The sequence below is a fragment of the Sparus aurata genome, chromosome 23 (assembly GCF_900880675.1).
Source record: "Sparus aurata chromosome 23, fSpaAur1.1, whole genome shotgun sequence".
NCBI classification, from domain to species: Eukaryota; Metazoa; Chordata; class Actinopteri; order Spariformes; family Sparidae; genus Sparus; species Sparus aurata.
Genome location: NC_044209.1, coordinates 1,032,055 through 1,050,144, shown reverse-complemented (window position 1 = coordinate 1,050,144; position 18,090 = coordinate 1,032,055). Strand labels below are relative to the sequence as shown.

General features: G+C 44.5%; 1 protein-coding gene across 2 annotated transcripts; it reads left to right on the top strand.

Annotated features, from left to right (window-relative positions):
* The first annotated feature begins 1,752 nt into the window (after window positions 1-1,752).
* Window positions 1,753-13,838, top strand: LOC115575726 (ADP-ribosylation factor-like protein 4D). Of its 2 annotated transcripts, XM_030407982.1 has the most exons (4): window positions 1,753-1,951; window positions 10,869-10,922; window positions 11,039-11,736; window positions 12,835-13,838. In XM_030407982.1, exons 3-4 carry the CDS (start codon window positions 11,293-11,295, stop codon window positions 12,997-12,999), a joined length of 609 nt encoding a protein of 202 aa, XP_030263842.1. In that variant the 5' UTR covers window positions 1,753-1,951; window positions 10,869-10,922; window positions 11,039-11,292; the 3' UTR covers window positions 13,000-13,838. The 2 variants fall into 2 exon arrangements, with proteins under 2 accessions (XP_030263842.1, XP_030263841.1); XM_030407981.1 differs by lacking the exon at window positions 10,869-10,922 and having other exon boundaries at window positions 1,755-1,951.
* The last annotated feature ends 4,252 nt before the right edge of the window (window positions 13,839-18,090 follow it).

Below are 18,090 nucleotides of genomic sequence, written 5' to 3'. Positions count from 1 at the left end.
CCTGTACATGTAGTCAGTCAGCCTGGCTCCAGTCAGTCAATAGGTCATCACTGCTTTGGCACCCACACATTTGCACACACCCACGTTGTTATCATAATGAGTGTCGGATAACAAGGAAAGCACGCATTCAAATTAATACAGCAGACCCATTATGTCATAGCTGGCTCACACTGACCCATGATGACCTGCTGGCTCTCTGTGGAAAACATGTCACTTCTACAGTTGGCCATTGTAGTCCTTTTCAAATCCAAGTTGCTCTGAGGTCATGATGCAATGTTGCTTTTGCGTAACATAATCATCTATTCAGTGTCCGCGAACTGATGTTAACTGTAGATGCCATTAGCTTGTTAGGTTAGTTAGCCATGCAGCTGGCGCTGCTTTTAGCTTACTCTGCATGTACTAGGAGCTCAGAGCTCCAGGGGAGTGTTGGTGCTGTTGGATACTGGACTTTCATCTCTGGAGTACAAAGTGGCCAAGGACTAGCTGGTTAGCATGCTAACTGTTTTGTTTAATAATTTACATTTTTCAACGATTCTTTAAAATGAAATTCTTACATATTGCACCTTCAATGGCTGTTGATTCCAAAAGTGAAAAATCCTATGTGATTCAAGTTCTGTCATTTATCTGTGATCATTTTAGTAACACTTAAAAATCAATAATCTCTTTTGTTTCACAGCGCTCATTATGAATTTAAACATGTAAATGATCTAGGTCTGGAAATACATTCCTGTGTGAACACCTATTCTGTCTGCTGACCTGTGATGTTTGTCAGTACAAATAGATCTAGTCCTGTGCTGTAGTAGACTGTTCTAGGACTCCAATCACTAGCCGTCCTAGAGCCCTAGGACGGCTAGTGATTGGGATTTCAAATATTGAAATCCCAATCACTAGCCTAGTGTTCAAATTTCAAATTGGGATTTCAAATATTTGAAATAAATGTAACATAACCCCCCAAATTGAAATACCCCACTCTTTGTTGGGAAAGTGCAGAAACGTCAGCTTTGGTTTTGGATTCAATGTCCATTCCTGAAACTGGAGTAAAGGGGGCGCTATTGCACCAAGCAGGATTACTCAGTAGCCAACACCTAAAACAACATGCAACAACGTTTAACATTTGTTAGCAAAACAGCAATAATAAATGACTGACACCTAATATATTTAGATTCAAAACATAAACAATAGCCAAGTATTTTTCACAGTTGAGCTAACAATCCTGCTTCCTGGAAGCAGGTCGGTGTCATGTTTGAGCATGGCCATGTCAAACAGTGTTCAGGGACTTTTTTTTCCTCTGAGAACAGCTGGTTTATTCACTGATGGAAAGAAAAATATATTTGAGTTTGTATTATGACCTCATTAATATTGTACCTTTTGAATTCTCAGTTTGAATTTCTCTTAAAAAACTACATAGTGCCCCTTTAATAATTGAGTGGGCTAATAAAAAGAATAATAATCAAAAATGTGTTGTGCACAAAGCTGACTTAAGTGATATATGCCATTTTTACTTTCCCATATAGGCTAATAAAGTATTTTCATGCCATTTCTAGTTTTACTCAACCAAATTCAATATCATGTTTTTTTGAAAGTGTCCTTCACAAAAACGCAAACTGCCATGATGACACGACATGTGGAGATAGAGCAGCAGTGATCCCGCATCATGACACAGTCGCGCCACATCCATGGATTGTTTCTCCTCCGGTCTCACCCCGTGTCTCCACCCCCCGCTGCTGATGTCACAGCAGTGGGGGGTTGGCAGCGTGTTTACCGGCCCTGCCTCTCCCTCCTGCTGGCTGCTGCCATTCTTCGTCGGACACTCTGGACGTCAGCATCGCACCGCACCGCACCGCACCGTACGCTGCTGTAAAAAGGAAAACATCTGTTGGGATTATTTGGCCGTTAAATAAAAGCGCTAGGACCATGTCGAGCATTCTGAGGAGCTCAGAGGCGCTGCCAGGTGAGACATTTGAACTATTTTAAGGTCTGAGTAACCCGTGTGCCGCCTAGCACTACACGAAGACTCCGGACTTCTCACTCAGTTTTAACTCAGGAACTTAAGGGCTGTTTTTTGTACAGTCCCCTCTTCTTCTTCTTCTTCTTCTTCACATTGTTATCTTGCCGTTTAACCGAGTCCAACTCGGTCTGGGGAACTAGCTTTACCGTTTAACAATGAACAGCCGAGGGAGCCCCAGCTGGCTGTTGAGTCATTCCATGAAAATGGTGCATTTTGAGTCCCGGTCTCCTCTTTAGGTGTATTTTATCTACTGGGTCACAAAAATCTATATTTTAATAACTTTACATACATTGAAATGTCTCCTTTTAATACAGTGTAAGAAAACATTGATAAAATGTTATCTTTTTATGAGAAATTGTATTGTTTTTTTGTTGACACCACCTATTTTCTCATGTCCCTCATGGCCTTCAATGAAAGCATACTTAGAATATACCAAATAAAAGTATAAAAAAAAAGTCCATACATTTTGATATAAACCTAAACATCTATCTGTGCTTATTTGTTGGTGATATTTTTTTTTCAAAATTAAATGATAAATATTCATTAAAATCACATTATTTAGTTCTGTACCTGAGTAACCCCTCAACCCTGTTACACAAATGATTCTCCCCCCATAAAAACAATGGTATGATCCATATGAGCATGTACACCAGGAAGTGACATCACTCAAGTCTTTTGGACAACAGGACACCAAAAACAGGCTAGTGGCTCCCTTCTTTTACTTTATTTTGGTCATTTATCTTGTGATATTGTGGTCGTCAAACTCAATGACTCAACACCGTCACATGAAAAAAAGAGAGAAAACTATTACTTATGATTTTTGCTAATTCTGAATCTCATGCAGGCATGTGCTCTTTCTCTGGTACTTACTATGTACAGCAGCGGGCATTTTGTGCAAAAATCACAACCCCGTCACACTTAACCCCGGTAACGGGGTTGTGAGATTGGGACGGGGTTGTGATTTTAAGACTTGGGTTGGTAAGTTATCCAATTATTTAAATGAATTATTATTATATTTGATAAACATTCTTTTACCACATGCATGCTGAATGTAATATATGGTCTGGTGGCATAATAGATACCCAACATGTTGACAACTTGCACTCGCGGTTGCAGATACTTGATGGCGACCTCGTGTCCTGGTTAATTAGCAGGTTGAAGATGGAGTGACAGCGGGGACAGCCAATCACGTACGTTAGCGGGAAAACGGGGGAGCGATATTTAGGTAAAAAAAAAAAAAACTTCTAGCAGAGACCAACTGTTAACCCTTTGTGTGCCACAATCATTGACTAAACAGACACAGATACAAAGATACAGACAGTGGTTTGCGACACGAAGCGTCGGGGGTTCGGTTCATCCTGTCGGGACTTATTTTCCCGATAGTGACCGCCATTCTATACATTATCCCGCTTATTACAAGGTTACTTGCCAACACGAAAGAAAACTTGACATAGTGTGTCTTTTTACAATTTATTTGTTACCGTAGTGTTTTTCAGCAGAGAAATATAGTTCGCCAAACCGACACCGTTTCGCTTCTCCCTCTTCGCTGCTTTCCTCTCTTTTTCTTTTCTTGACCCGTGACGACAACTCAGCCTTTTGTCAAGAGTTGAAATCACCGTATTTTCCAAGAATATTAAAGTTAATGTGACACTCATCCATACTAGTGGCCTAGGAGTACATTTTTCCGATATGAAGTAGACTACAGATCAGCTGACGTCGCTTAGTGACCGAAGACGCTGGGGTGAAAAGTGACCGGACTACTTGCGGAGCAAAGATTTTAGAGCGCGGAGTGCTACGAAATACGTCAATCAGCAAAAAGGCCACTTTCCTTGACAACCGTCAAATATGCTTAGCAGTGGTCAATTATACGAAAATAATTGACCGCCGAACGTTGGGAAGGCCCATTCAAATGAATGGGGCATTCTACAGCATTAAGAAGAGCCATGTAATAACAATTGATAGGGACTACACAGTAGTGGCTGGATATTGTTGCTGGACCCAATTCTACGCCCCTGATTCTTGTGGTTACACAATGAAATACAATGTTCATAGAAAATCCTATAGGGAGACTGGGGTAAGATTAGCCATTTTTCATATTTAGGATCACTACATCAAGGCAATCATAGTTTTGTCACTAACTAATATATCTGCATATATTTCAGGTTGTTGTGCATCCCTTTAAACAAACAGAATGAATGTAAACATAACTGTTTCGATAATATAGCATGTCCAAAAAAAGTGGTCTTGTGGCGCAACTTACCCGTGTATGGGGTACGTTGAGCATAGGAGTGGGGTAAGTTAAGCCGTATCCCTACTCCCTAACTCTCATCCTCTCATCATCATTCCTTCCTTCCTTTATCTATCCTCTCGTCTCCATCTTCGTTAAACTCCTCCCTCCATCTTCCTCTCGTTCCATCTATCCCCATCTCTCCCTCGATCAATCCATCTCCCACCTCTGCTGGGTGGCTCAACTTACCCCTGGCCAAATGGCTCAACTTACCCCAGAGCTACCAATCTGACTTTATTAGTCCCCACAGCTAAAATGGTGCACTTTTATGCTAGGTTCACTAGCAAGGACCACACTATCAACGAGATGCGTTTAAGGATTTATTAGTGACAAAGGAAAACGAAGTGTCGAAGATCTTGGTTCTTTTGAGTTCTTCGAGTGCGTTGTGGGGATTCTTGTAGAGAATCCGCCGCCGCTCCCGGGCAGCGACGGACCCCCTCATGGACCTAGGAAGGAGAGGAGAGAAAGAAGAAACAGGCAGAGAGAAATGGGGTGGGGGGGAGGGGTGCAGAATACGAGAGCGAAGCAGAGGAGAGGGTCAGGTGGTTATTTATAGAAATGCGGAAGTTGGCGCTGTTGAGGTGTGGTCCTGCTCCTGAAACTTCGCCAATTAAGCTTCAATTCACTAGCAAGGACCACACCATCAACGAGATGCGTTTAAGGATTTATTAGTGACAAAGGAAAACGAAGTGTCGAAGATCTTGGTTCTTTTGAGTTCTTCGAGTGCGTTGTGGGGATTCTTGTAGAGAATCCGCCGCCGCTCCCGGGCAGCGACGGACCACCAAAAACCTCCAATTACTTGAGAAGAGATTGAGCGGATGTGAGATCTTTGAGATCTGAACGGATGTAACGGTGGTACGTTTGGGAGGACCAGCGGCCTATGAGACATATGAAGTGTTCTGGGAAGCCATTACGGGAGGCTGAAGTGGCAGCTCCGATTCTGAAGGAGTGCCCAGAGTAGTTGTCGGGCAAAATACCAGACAATGACAGCACGTGGCGAAAGTGATGGTGGAACCCGAATCAAGTAGCCACTTGGCCGGATTCGGAGATGAAGAGAGGATCTGTCATTGTTGTGAGATTTACGGAATTGCAAGAAATTTGCGAGGGTTTGAAGGGATTCAGTGGTGATTGAACCTTGAAGAAGAAGACGGGTGTAGGCGGACCAAATTGATTGGTTTTGGTTTGCTTTAAGTGGAACACCATGGTGTCGTCTGAAAGCGAGACAAGTCAGAAATGCAAGCGTGAAGGCTTGAGTCGAAGTGAATGGTTGAGGAGGTGAATTCGGAGCATCTGAGGAAACCAAAAGGCAAGCAAGAACATGGCTTCCAAGGTTTGGGCGACTTGAGGAGTGCCGTACCCGGAATGGATTGTGTGGAGGCAGATTAACAGCAAGTCGGCATTAAGAGGAAGACGGCGAGGGCGTAACGAACTGTTAACGAACAGCCGGTTATTGTCTTGGAAAGAAGCTGATACCGCTAAGGTAAGCTTGGTGATGCATGATTTGTCATGAGGAATGGGCGTAAGTACTGAAAGAAGTCGTGGTGATGAGATTGAATGATGGAAAGGTTGTGTTGTATTGGTCGTGAAAGTAATGGAAGCTTTCCAAGCTGTCCAGTAGGAAGAGAGGGTCGATGGTGATAGGCTGTTGATGGTGGAGCTCTGGGAGTCGCTCAGGGGTATAAGCGCAGGATTTACAAGTTGAATGTCGACGCCCGACTGGCGTAGGGAAGGTATCTGCGTGAGGTGCCAGCTTCTGAACTTCTAGCATTCATTAGCGTGCTTCGGGGGCGATTCTGCCGCAAGCCATCTTCCATTGTAGAAACCCCCCAAAACCGGCCTAAGGAGCAGCATCGATGTACAGATGGATGTCATGCGGGTGAGTCGGTTGGTCATCGTAAAAGAAAGTGATTCCGTTCCAATTGGTGAGAGGGTTGACATGAACGGATTTCAGCAAGGCTCGAGCTATCCAGGGAGATGGAGGTCAAGAGTGATGGGACGGAAGGAACAGAAGTTGACGTTTGGTGCGGCGCGGGGCGCAGAAGAAGGTTCAGTTGAGCTTTTCGACCGGGAATGAAGTCTAAAACTTGTTAGTGTCGAGAATGATTCCGAGAAACTCGAGGGATGTGGAGGTGCCCTCTGTTTTCTCTGCGACGATGGGACCCCGAGGTTGGAGAAGACTGAAGTCAGGGTAACCAGGCCGGAAGCGGGTGGCGATGAGGTGGGGGGAAATTGTTAGGCTGGATCCAGCTGAGGAATTCAGGTGGGGTGTCGAAGAGTTTAGGCTGCTTTGCGACCAAAGGTGAGCCTAACGGCGAAGTAATATATATACCACGCCAGTGGATGCTGAAGAAACGGCAGAAGTCGGTGTGAATAGGGAGGACTTTAAGAGCACTGGTCTGTTCCTGGACCTTCCTTAACTTCCTTAGCGAGCGTGCGGTCAACTGAATCTGGCTCGGTTATGGTCGACTGAAGATTTTTGATTTCAAAAGAGATAGATGATTGTGTGGAAGTCCGGGCGAAGACCTTCTTCAAGTCCTTTATGAGAAACTAGCTTTGGCGAGGTAGGTTGTATGGGCATTCGGGGTGGGCGTGGCCCCCGCCGCAGAAGGAGTTAACGTGGAGGAAGCGGCACTGGGACACGGTGCATCCGGTACTGTTGAAGCCGTTGCAATTCGAACGACCTCCTTAGTGCATGACGGGCCTGCCTTTCTTATATACGCCGTTGATTACGGGAAGATGACAGAAGGGGTAGATGACATCTGTTCTGGAGGTATGGGTGCTGGTGAAGCTGCCGACAACAGGCGAGAGAAGGCTGAAGCTCTCGTTTGGTGTGGGTAGCTGTGTATAAAGTGAAATTAGTGGTTGCCTGCTGAGGGGGAAGAACGGGTGCCGGCATCCCAGTGCTGACGACCCCAGCCGACATGAGCTGCTGGGACTGATGGAGCTGGGAGATGGAAGCTCCCTGCATCCCGGCATAGGGTGCTGGCACCCGGTGCCAGGAGCCCCGGTTGAAGCGAGGTGCTGTTGTTGATGGAATTAGGCGGCAGAGGGCACTGGCATCTTGGTGCCAGGAGACTTGGTTGAAGCGAGGTGCTGTTGTTGATGGAAACAGGAAGCAGAGGGCGCTGGCATCCCGGTGCCAGGAGCCCTGGTTGAAGCAGTCTGCTGTGGTTGCTGGAAATAGGCGTCAGGGGGCGCTGGCATCTCGGTGCCAGGAACCCCGGTTGAAGCGAGCTGCTGTGGTTGCTGGAAACGGGAAGCAGGGGGCGCTGGCATCTCGGTGCCAGGAGCTCCGGTTGAAGCGAGTTGCTGTGATTGCTGGAAACAGAAAGCAGAGGTCTCTGGCATCGGAGCTCCGGTTGAAGCGAGCTGCTGTGGTTCCTGGAAACAGGAAGCAGAGGGCGCTGGCATCTCGGTGCCAGGAGCCCTGGTTGAAGCAAGCTGCTTGTGGTTGCTCGAAACAGGAAGCAGAGGGCGCTGGCATCTCGGTGCCAGGATCAGAATCAGAATGAGAATCCTTTAATGTCCCACGGACGGGGAAATTTGTTTGTCGCAGCAGAATATTACGAGAACAGCGCAATAGCAAAATAGACAATAGAATAGACACTATAATTAGAAAGGGGAAGAAAATAGAATCGAATCGACGTATATACATATTTACATGATGTAGTGCAAGAATTTTTATATACAGACCGGAGCCCCGGTTGAAGCGAGCTGCTGTGGTTGCTGGAAACAGGAAGCAGAGGGCGCTGGCGTCTCAGTGCCAGGAGCCCCGGTTGAAGCGAGCTGCTGTGGTTGCTTGACACAGGAAGCAGAGGGCGCTGGCATCTCGGTGCCAGGAGCCCCGGTTGAAGCGAGCTGTTGTGGTTGCTGGAAACAGGAAGCAGGGGGCTCTGGCATCTCGTGCCAGGAGCCCCGGTTGAAGCGAGCTGTTGTGGTTGCTGGAAACAGGAAACAGGGGGCTCTGGCATCTTGGTGCTGGGAGCCCCGGTTGAAGCGAGCTGCTGTGGTTGCTGGAAACAGGAAGCAGGGGGCTCTGGCATCTCGTGCCAGGAGCCCCGGTTGAAGCGAGCTGCTGTGGTTGTTGGAAAAAGCAGTGGGGGGCGCTGGCATCCCGGTGCCAGGAGCCCCCGCAAAGGTTAGCTGTGGTGATGGCTGGAACTGGATGGCGGTGGGCACTGTGGCGTTTGCCCTTGAGGTTGTAGGTTGCTGTAGCTGATGACGATAATCCTGATAGAAGTTGGAGGGTCCTGGAATGCATCTGGGCGCTCCATCTGGAGTGTAGTGATGCGAGAAGTGGTGGCAGAAACTCTGGAGTTGTTTGATCTGGCAGAGGATCTCTGTCTCTGCTTTTGCTGCTGCTCTGTTTTCTTTGGGCTGTGTTATTTGATTGTACTGTCCCTTTAACAAGAGCGTAGACGTCACTGCCTGTAGGGCTGTGCGTGATGACGTCACCTGGAAGCGATCTGGTGTTAACGGAACGAGCAGCCATGAGTTTGGTTTTTTTTTTTTTTCCCAAAAGATTGGCTGTTGTGGTGGCTAGAACTGGATGGCAGTGGGCACCATGTTGTAAGTTGCTGGTGTCGATGATGAAAATCCTGATGGGGATTGGAAGGTCCTGAAATCCATCTGGGCACTCCCTTTGGAGTGGAGTGATGACGAGAGGTGGTAGCAGAAACTCTAGAGTCATTTGATCTGGCTGAGGATCTCTGTCTCCACTTTTGCAGCTGCACTTTCTGTTGTCTATGAGCTTTCAGCTGTCTTTGGGCTGTAGTATTTAATTGTACTGTCCCTTTTAACAGGAGGGTCGACGTCACGGTGAGTTGCGTGCGCGTGATGACGTCACCTGGAAGAGAGCTGGTGTTGACGGAAGAAGCTCACATGCGTGTGAAGAAAGTTTGGCTTTATAGTCCATTCAGTGAAACAGAATTCATTTGTCGTTTAAAATTTTCTGGGGAGTGGCTACTGTTCAATCGGTGACTGTAGAAGATGAAAGCCGGTCGGGGAACTCACCGGAGCGTGGAGAGGTTGCGACCGGCGAGTTGTTCGGCCGGTGTTGGTGGAACGATGGTGGGAGGCTTTGCTTCTTGGAGGTGAAGGAGTCGGCGAACTGTGGTGAACTGCAGCGACGGTGACTTTCTGTTCCGGAATTTCCTCGTACTCTCTTTGCTGCGGAAGGAGGTGGGCTGGGAGACACTGGAGAGTCGTCGGACGAACTATGATAATCTTGGATGTTGAGGAGAGATGAACCAGGCGGGATGCGAACCATGGATGAGACGAAGTTGGTGCTCTTCGGACCCGCTCGCGTCCTAGGCGGCTGTTGGGCGACTGGAATCGGGGTCTCGGGTACAGAGGTGACGGGAAAGTAGTCGGCTTCAGATGAATGGTGATCCTCATCTCGTCTGAAAGATTGTCCGACGGGGATAGTGATACGAAGTCCATGATGAGTTGAGTAGAGCCTGATGTCGCTCGTACAAAGTTTGGATGTGCTCGGACGAGGCGATGTCGCGTGATCACTTTCAAGAGTGAAAAATGTTTTTTTGGAAATAAATGTCTAACCACTTTACCCATGTGGTTCTTACCTTCACAGACTCAATGAAATGATGCCTTCCTCCTAAATATTTGGTCACATGATCAATTTTTTTTACTGTTTCCCAGCAACAAGGGGTGGCTCAACTTACCCCAGTCTCCCCTACAGTGAATTTTAGAGTTAAAAAAAAACAATGTTAAGCTGTATTTGTCCCTTTAACCCTGTTACCATCTTCAACCCTGTTACCCTAGTCTCAACCCCGTCACACCTACATTTTCATATATTATTTTAAAAAATGCATTAAAAAGTAATTTAATGTTTGTTGACATCTGTCTAAAATGTTGAGAGCTATCATAAGCTTATTGATTTTGGTGAAGATTCTTCAGTTTAACTACAATTTTGATGAAAAATGACAAGAGCCCTTTCACGAAAAGGGACATTTCAGGCTTTAGTATAGCAAAAAAGTGAGATTTTGTATCATTTTTCTATTTACAATTAGTAAATTAGTGTGGGGGACATCTAAGAGAGCTTCCATTTTGTACATAACGGGGTTGAAGAATAACATTGCCCAGATCTTGAAATAATGACCAATAAAGATAGAGAGCTAATGCCTGAGTTGGGAAAATATGTTTTTCTGATAGTTAAAAATATCCTTAATGCTGTGGGGTATACAAACAAATGATACATTTTGGAAAAAAATATGAAAATGTCAAAGACCAATTTGAACTCTTTCTCGTGGAATGACTCTGTTAAGCGCTGCTGGGGGCTCTTGTTCTGCTCTCTGAGTCCATGTCTTTATTCTCGTCGTGGGTCAGGATACAGCTAGAAACAAAATCACTACAGCGGCTGACAAAGACTTGTGCCGTGCAAGAGCCACGGCTCACATTTACCGCAGGATAAAAGCTAAATGGTAGGTTATAACAAACGCTGTTTAACCTACACAACGTTACCACTGTGAGCATTAAGACCCGCCTATACAGTCACATCAAGTGTCAATCACTTTTTAAAGATGGGTTAAACCTGCAGCCTGTATTCTATCTCAGTGTCTTTCTAGGTGAAAAGTCCCCACATGTCGCATAGCTTTGGTCCTTTTGATGGTGAGACTGTTTTGGAGCAGCACTAATAAATCTCAGCTAGTCTCATTAGGGCAGCCCAGTGCCCTTGTTAAAACAGCTGACTCATGCTTTCCTCCCCCTCTTCATACCTCCCTCAGGTCCTCGGTGACTGTAGCCACTGGTCTGCCCCCCACACATTTTCCTGCTTTAAACTTTGAAGTAAGGCCAGGAGTGTGAACCGCTCTCCAGCCGAACCCACCCCTCCCGGTACCGCCTGCCACCTTCAGAGCCCTCTCCAGACTCACACTTTGTAGCTGCCAATGACACAGACGGCAACTGAAATAAGAACACCCCAGGAAGTTTAAAGGAAGTTCAGCCAAAGGACATCATTTAAGAGGGATTATACCTAAACATGGGGAACCAGCTAACAGAAATTGCCCCAAACACCCCATTCCTCCCCAGCTTCCAGTCTTTGCACGTTGTGGTGATCGGTTTGGACTCTGCAGGGAAAACCGCCCTCCTCTACAGACTCAAGCTGCGGGAGTTTGTTGAGACAATCCCCACTAAAGGCTTCAACATGGAGTGGATTAAAGTGCCTATGGGTAACTCCAAAACTAACACCACCACGTTCCAGGTGTGGGATGTTGGCGGTCAAGAGAAGCTGAGGCCCCTCTGGAAGTCGTACACCAGAAGGACGGATGGCCTGGTGTTTGTGGTGGACGCTGCCGAGACAGAGCGCATGGAGGAAGCCAAGGTGGAACTCAATCGGATCACCCGGTCAGCAGAAAACCAAGGGGTGCCCGTGCTGGTTCTGGCAAACAAACAGGACCTGGATGGAGCCATGTCATCTTCAGAGGTAATTATTGTAACATGAATGATGGCTTGGTGCTGAGCTGAAATGATTTCTCAGGTAAACAGTGAATCAGCTAACAAGTTTGAAAAATTTTGATAATCGATTTTAATTATACAGTAAAACTGCCAACGTTTTCTGGTTCTGGCTCCTTTAATCTGACAGTTAATGTTTGGGGAGAAAGATGCTTGAGGTAGATTATGGAAAACCAAGTGAAATGTCATGTTTCGTCATTTTGGACAGTACGTTACTGTTAAACTGAAAAATAGTGATTGTAATGATCCTTCAAATGTTATCAAACACATTTGTGTTAATGTTTTTATTTTTTGTATAAAAATATTGGCCAATATATTCATATCACACTTAAATCCCTAATAAAAAAAAGGTATCTGCATTGTCCCTCTAGTTTAGACTAAAGTTTCAATGATTAATGGATTAATTGCCAACCATTTTGATAATTTATTCATTGGCTTGAGTTTTTTTTTCTTTTTAGGAAGGAAAAAAAAGATGATTCCAGCTTCTTAAATTTGAATATGTTCCACTGTAGTTCTTCCTATGACAGTAAACTTACTTTAAGGTTGCTGTCAAAAAGACAAGACGTTTGAGGATGTCATCCTGGGCCAAAGGAAACATAACATTTTACCATCTTCTGCCATTTTATAGAATAAACAAACTAATGAATCCAGAAACTAAAAGGACAGATTAACTGAAAATGAAAATAATTGTTAGTAGCAGCCCTGTCTAAAATAGACCTGCATAAATTGATGGATTATGCCTTAACCAGATGTTTTTCCTCAAAAGTAGAAAGTGTATTAAAAGTTATTAAATTTAACGGTAGCCTTCAGCAGCTTTGTATCAATATATCATCTGTCTTCAGAAACCTAGTTTTTCAAACCATAAGGAGCTTGAAATTTTACTGGTAAAATATCCACCCTGCTGTGAACTTGTACAGTCTTCTCCCCTGAGAACATTTCTGTCATCATGATATTGAGAGCAACTCTTATAAAAAGTTCACAACCAGTCAGCATTATTGAAAGATCTGTTCTGCAGTGATTTGTGGCTCAAAATTTTCAGGTGGTGACTGTTTTGTGCTCTGTGTTTCAGGTGGAGAAGGTGCTGGCTCTGCATGAGATGAGCTTGTCCACGCCGCACCACACACAGGGCTGCTCAGCGCTGGATGGTCAGGGCCTGCAGCCCGGCCTGGAGAAGCTCTACGAGATGATCCTGAAGAGGAAGAAGATGCTCCGACACAGCAAAAAGAAGAGATGAGGCAGAGGATAGTAGTGCTACTGAAGATGGGAGACTTTTTGAACCACTACTTACAGAGGGCCCTCTCAGCAGACTTGTCTGTGACACTTTAAGAACGTCAGTGGGTGAAACCAGAGGAAAGCCTGACAGACAGGTTGGAGTGTCTTCAACCAAGTTCAAACTGTTGCAGTGAAGTCTGTGCCAAATGTTACCACCTTCCTTTTCAGACATGATGGCACACCTGCTTCCTTGGGAACCGTTTCTGCCCTTCAGCACTCACTCTTCTCATCTCCCGCCCGTAAAGGAGCAGAGACATGCATCATACATCTCCAGAGGGAATGACGGAGGGAAACCTGTGCAATACACGATAAACGCTCACAGATGTAATCTCTCCAATGTTGAAGGATATTTTGTACCACTACTTGTATAAACTGTAGTGCCAACAGAAACCTGCAGGCCTGGCCAAAGCATTGTTCCTGTTCCTTTAACTAAGTTACAATGTCACATTTTACTCTAAATTGTTACGTTGCATGATGTTAACCCAAATACCTGCTTGAGAATATGAAGACAACACTTTTGTTGATCAAAAGAAGATTATTATGAATGTTCTAGTTTAGTAACTGCCCAGTGTGAAGATGTGCCACTGATAGGAGATTTACAGACTGACACACTGAGGCTGCTGAGTCCAGTCATGCAAGTTTAGATTGTTTTTCCACTCTCACCAAAGTTGTTTGCTTGTCTCAGTTTGGCGTATTTCAGGGTTGGTTAAAAGGTTGGTTGGTAGTTAAATTCAAACAAGTTGTTTTTACACTGTGTAAAATATCAACATATGAATAAATTATTGAGAAACTTTAGCATCATTTCTTGAACCACTCCATGGTTTTTCTTATTGTCGGCGATTCCTGTGAAAAGACCAAAACCAAACATCTCCCAATACACGTCTCACTCTGAGGCTCTCATCTCCAAGCCCATATCTTACTAGTTTGCCCCATCTGTGAAAAATAAGTTACAAAAGGTATATTAAACAATACAATCTAAAAATGTTTATTTTTTGTAAGTAGTAGAAAACACTGACCTGTGGCTTCAAAAGTAGTAGATGGTCTGCACCCTACACATCCATTAGAAAGTTTAGAGTCTGAATTTTGAGTGGTCTTTTATGCTTTAAGGCAGTAGAAAGTCCCCTTTACAAATAGATATGGGATTAAATAGTTTTAAGGCTTTGCAAAAAGGCAGTGCTTTGGAACATAGTGAAAAAGGCTATGGCGGTTCAGCCAAACTGACAAGTGAAAGAGCAGAGAAAGACAAAAATACCTCTGACCAACATTTAAAGAATATAAGAAATCATCAGTCTTTGGCCAAATAAATGAATAGCAAAGCATCCCTTTTCAGGGTCAACTTTACCCTAACAAGCTGGAATTAACAGACATGTTGCTACAAGCTAAATACATTTTATCAGCTACATACTATAGACTGACAAATGTAATTTTAAACCTATTCAGCCTACCAAATGGCAGAGAGCCCAAAATTTAACTGGTTCCAAAATATTTGGAGCACGATAGCCCCACTGTGGCTCAGTGATGATCTTGTAGCCTACTTGTGCTTTTCTGGATGGGAAAACAAATTCAAAATGGAAGGAATATACAACAATATTCTTCCCTGTCATGCAACACTGTGGGGCATCTGCTAATTGGAACCCTTTTTTATCAATGCTACAATACTGAAGGAAAGAGCAAAACAATAAACTACCAAAATGATTGGACTGCAGGGCTTCACAATAATGGTTGCATGGGGCCTGTAATGCTACATTGGACTGGTAAATATAGCAATTCACCATTACAGATAAGACTGGGAAAAAAAACACACTAAACTCAATGTTTTTTCCAGAGCTCATGCTAGAAGTAGCAAACCAGTGAGTCATCATGCTTCCTTGGCATCTCTGTTGGGAGATAAGTAACCATCAGGCATTTGGTAAAAGGGTTTCATAACTGAGGTGCATTCAAACTTATGCAAGTTTCGAGTATTTGTTGCTTTGCTACAACACAATACGCACTTAATATGATTCATTAACTGATATTGAAGTGCTTTTTTTATATTAAAGTCTGTATTAATTTGTTTAATGAGACAGAAAGGTCTTTGTTCTGTAGCGGTATTTTTTGCTGCATCAAACAGGTTTCATGTCAGTGTCCTCAGGCTAGAGTTTCATCAGTAGGTCATTCTATTATTTCTTCCACACACACACCTCTCTATTATTTCCCTTCTTTATTTCTTTCTGTGCCATGTCACACTCAACACTCCCTCTGCCATAGAATGGTATCAGGTGCTCATACAGAACCCCTGACCTGTTTGAGGCTATCCACTCATGAGAAATCCTTCTGTTTGCTTATATTTCACTTTTTTATGGCATCAGTAGCAACTGAAATTTAAATTGTCATCCGAGAAGGGATTAGGACAACATTTAGGTTTGGAATGTGAAGGGTTCATGGTATCTACAAATAATTTTTCTTTGTAGAAACCGATCATATTCCTATTGAACATTGTTGAATTTCTCTGCTTTGATAATATGATCATACGGCTTTAAGATTATGAGTATACACAAGGCTACAGCTGGGTTGTTCATTTCATTAACTATACTCAATTTATACGCTATTCTGTAGTTTATAGACAGAGACACAGCATAAGATACCAGCAATAAAAATCTCAGTATGGCTCAAATGAACTAGTGTTTACTATCTGCTGCAATGCATCAACGGTGAACAGGTTTATAGCCTTGCCCCTCTCTAGCCCGCCACGATAGAGAGGGGCAGGATACAGTTACCTGTGAACATAAGGATTACAACACACACTTTCAAATAATATCTAATTTATGGTACTGTACTCCTCTTTGCACTCAAAAGGTCCAAAAGTTACTCCAACTCGCTAGATTCTAGTTGTCAGTGTTATATAGATCCAGAATGGCACACATTTACAGTCAGTAATCCTAAAGTTTGAGCCCTATTGTGTCCATTGATGATGAATGTTGTGCCTGAGAAAATCAAAACCCTGCACTTCTCTTTGCTGTTATGAAGTTACACCGTTCTAGTGAGTGGATTTATGGTTAATATTTGTTATTTGTGCACAGAATCCCAAGCATCAAAGATGAGAGGTTTGGCCTTTCATGAATATTTGAAGGAGGAATCAAAGCAAGGCTGAGGGCAAGGACACACACAAATACCAAAATATCTCTTTGAAAAGTCCTGTGACCCTTCAGACCATCAGTCAACCCCATGTTAGGTCAGGACACCAAGGCAAATTAACTCCTGCCAAAAATGAACATGGAGGATTAGAGATGTACTGACCATTTTGGTAGTTCTGCAAATACAGACCAGTGTTTTCTAGGTTAAACAATGGCAAAACCGTGCTCTTTTCCCAACATGTGAATTTTAGTTCAAGGTGCCAGGCTAAAACTCGGTCCCCCTCCCCCAGCCAATGGAGCTCCTGTATGATAACTATCAGTTGCTCATTCTTGCTATCACTGCTGTAATGTTATAATGGTTACCCTGTGGAATTCAGCCAGTCAGGATTAGTCACACAAGAATGTCAAAGCCCTCCTCCAGCAGCCCAGCCCCCACCCGCATGACTAGTCTGGGCTGTTCCGATACTCTCTTCACTGGTGCCCAACCCCCCCTTTGTTTATTCTCCATCACTTGGCTGTGATACTCAGACCAAAAGATGTTTACTCATACATGTGACCCTGCCTGACTGTGGTCAATGCACATCGATGTTACAACTCTTATGACATCAGTCGGGCATGAATGCTTCAACCAGGCAAGTGGAGCTTCAGTAGTGGTTAAAACAGAATAGTTCTTGAATATGGTTGAGTAAAGGACTACATTGCTAAAATATGTCAAAGTGCAAGTCATGAGACATCTTTTCTCTCTAAAGTTATACAAGTCATGTCGTTTAACACATCCTGGATAAGCAGGAGGATGTGAACTGACCAATTACTTTCTGCCTCTCCTTCTGGCTTTTGTCTCCTTAATGTGAACGGGTACAATTATTATTCACTCCTGCATCAAATGAATCTGCAGTTAAGTTGCTCCAGCTCCGATGTGATAGATAAAACTCCCAGGCGGCCATGCTAATTTTTGTCCCTTGTCAGGCACGATGCTATGATGTGTGTCAAAGTTAAGGACATTTGCTTGTTAATAGTTCCATCTTTTCAAGTTGGGACGCAGGTGCGGACCCTGGGATGTCTTAAAGTTATCCCAGAGGGATAACCACAAAATCGCAGTAGCGATAGATTGGAAAGGGGGGTGAAAAAACAAAACAGAAAAAACAACGAAACTATAGAGCCACTACAGGCTTCCCTAATGATATAAGGCACTACAATGGTTAACTAAACCACAGCTGCCAAGCAGCTGACTCAAAACCAAAATTGTCCGGGGGACCCAGAAAACCCGAAACGAAAGGCATAGGCTGCCTGGGAGACCTTCGATAACCCAATAGGCTGGAGTCAAGACAAACTCTCCAGCACCCCAGCTTATACACTGGGAAACAGGCAACTGAGAACAAATGCACACAAAGTTCTGCGTTGGTTTTGGTAAATACACCAACAACTGGGAAGTCACAGGGAGAAGCTCTCACTACCTCTGAAGGTGAGATAATTAGTCAGCACAGAGCACTGGAGACTCAGGGTATATAAAGGCTCTCCACACCTGGGCTTAATCAAAGCCAATCAGTGCCACGCACACCTGATTGCAGTGAGTGGATTCTCCCACCACTCTCACAGAGCCGAAAGCTTGAGTGCCCTCACAGGACCCCCCCTCTAAGGAACGGCACCTGATGTGCTATCAGGGCCACCCGGCCGGAGGCTGCGAAAATCCCGGATAAGCCTCAGAGCGTTGAAGAGACGCACGAACACGCCTCCAGGTAGCACGACTGGATGAATTGAGCAGCAGAAGGCACCCCCACGTCTCTCTCCTGTTCCGGGAACAACGGTGGCTGATATCCATACTGACACTCAAAGGGAGAGAAACCCGTGGATGCATTCTGTAAGGTGTTAAAGGCATACTCAGCCCACACCAGTTGTTCGCTCCACGTGGTACGGTTGGAGGAAACCAGGCAACAAAGTGT

Excerpts from the sequence above, each read along its gene's own strand:
- LOC115575726 (XM_030407982.1), top strand. The coding sequence starts at position 11,293 with ATGGGGAACCAGCTAACAGAAATTGCCCCAAACACCCCATTCCTCCCC. Across the intron at positions 11,737-12,834 it reads GAGCCATGTCATCTTCAGAG|GTGGAGAAGGTGCTGGCTCT; the intron begins GTAATTATTGTA and ends TCTGTGTTTCAG.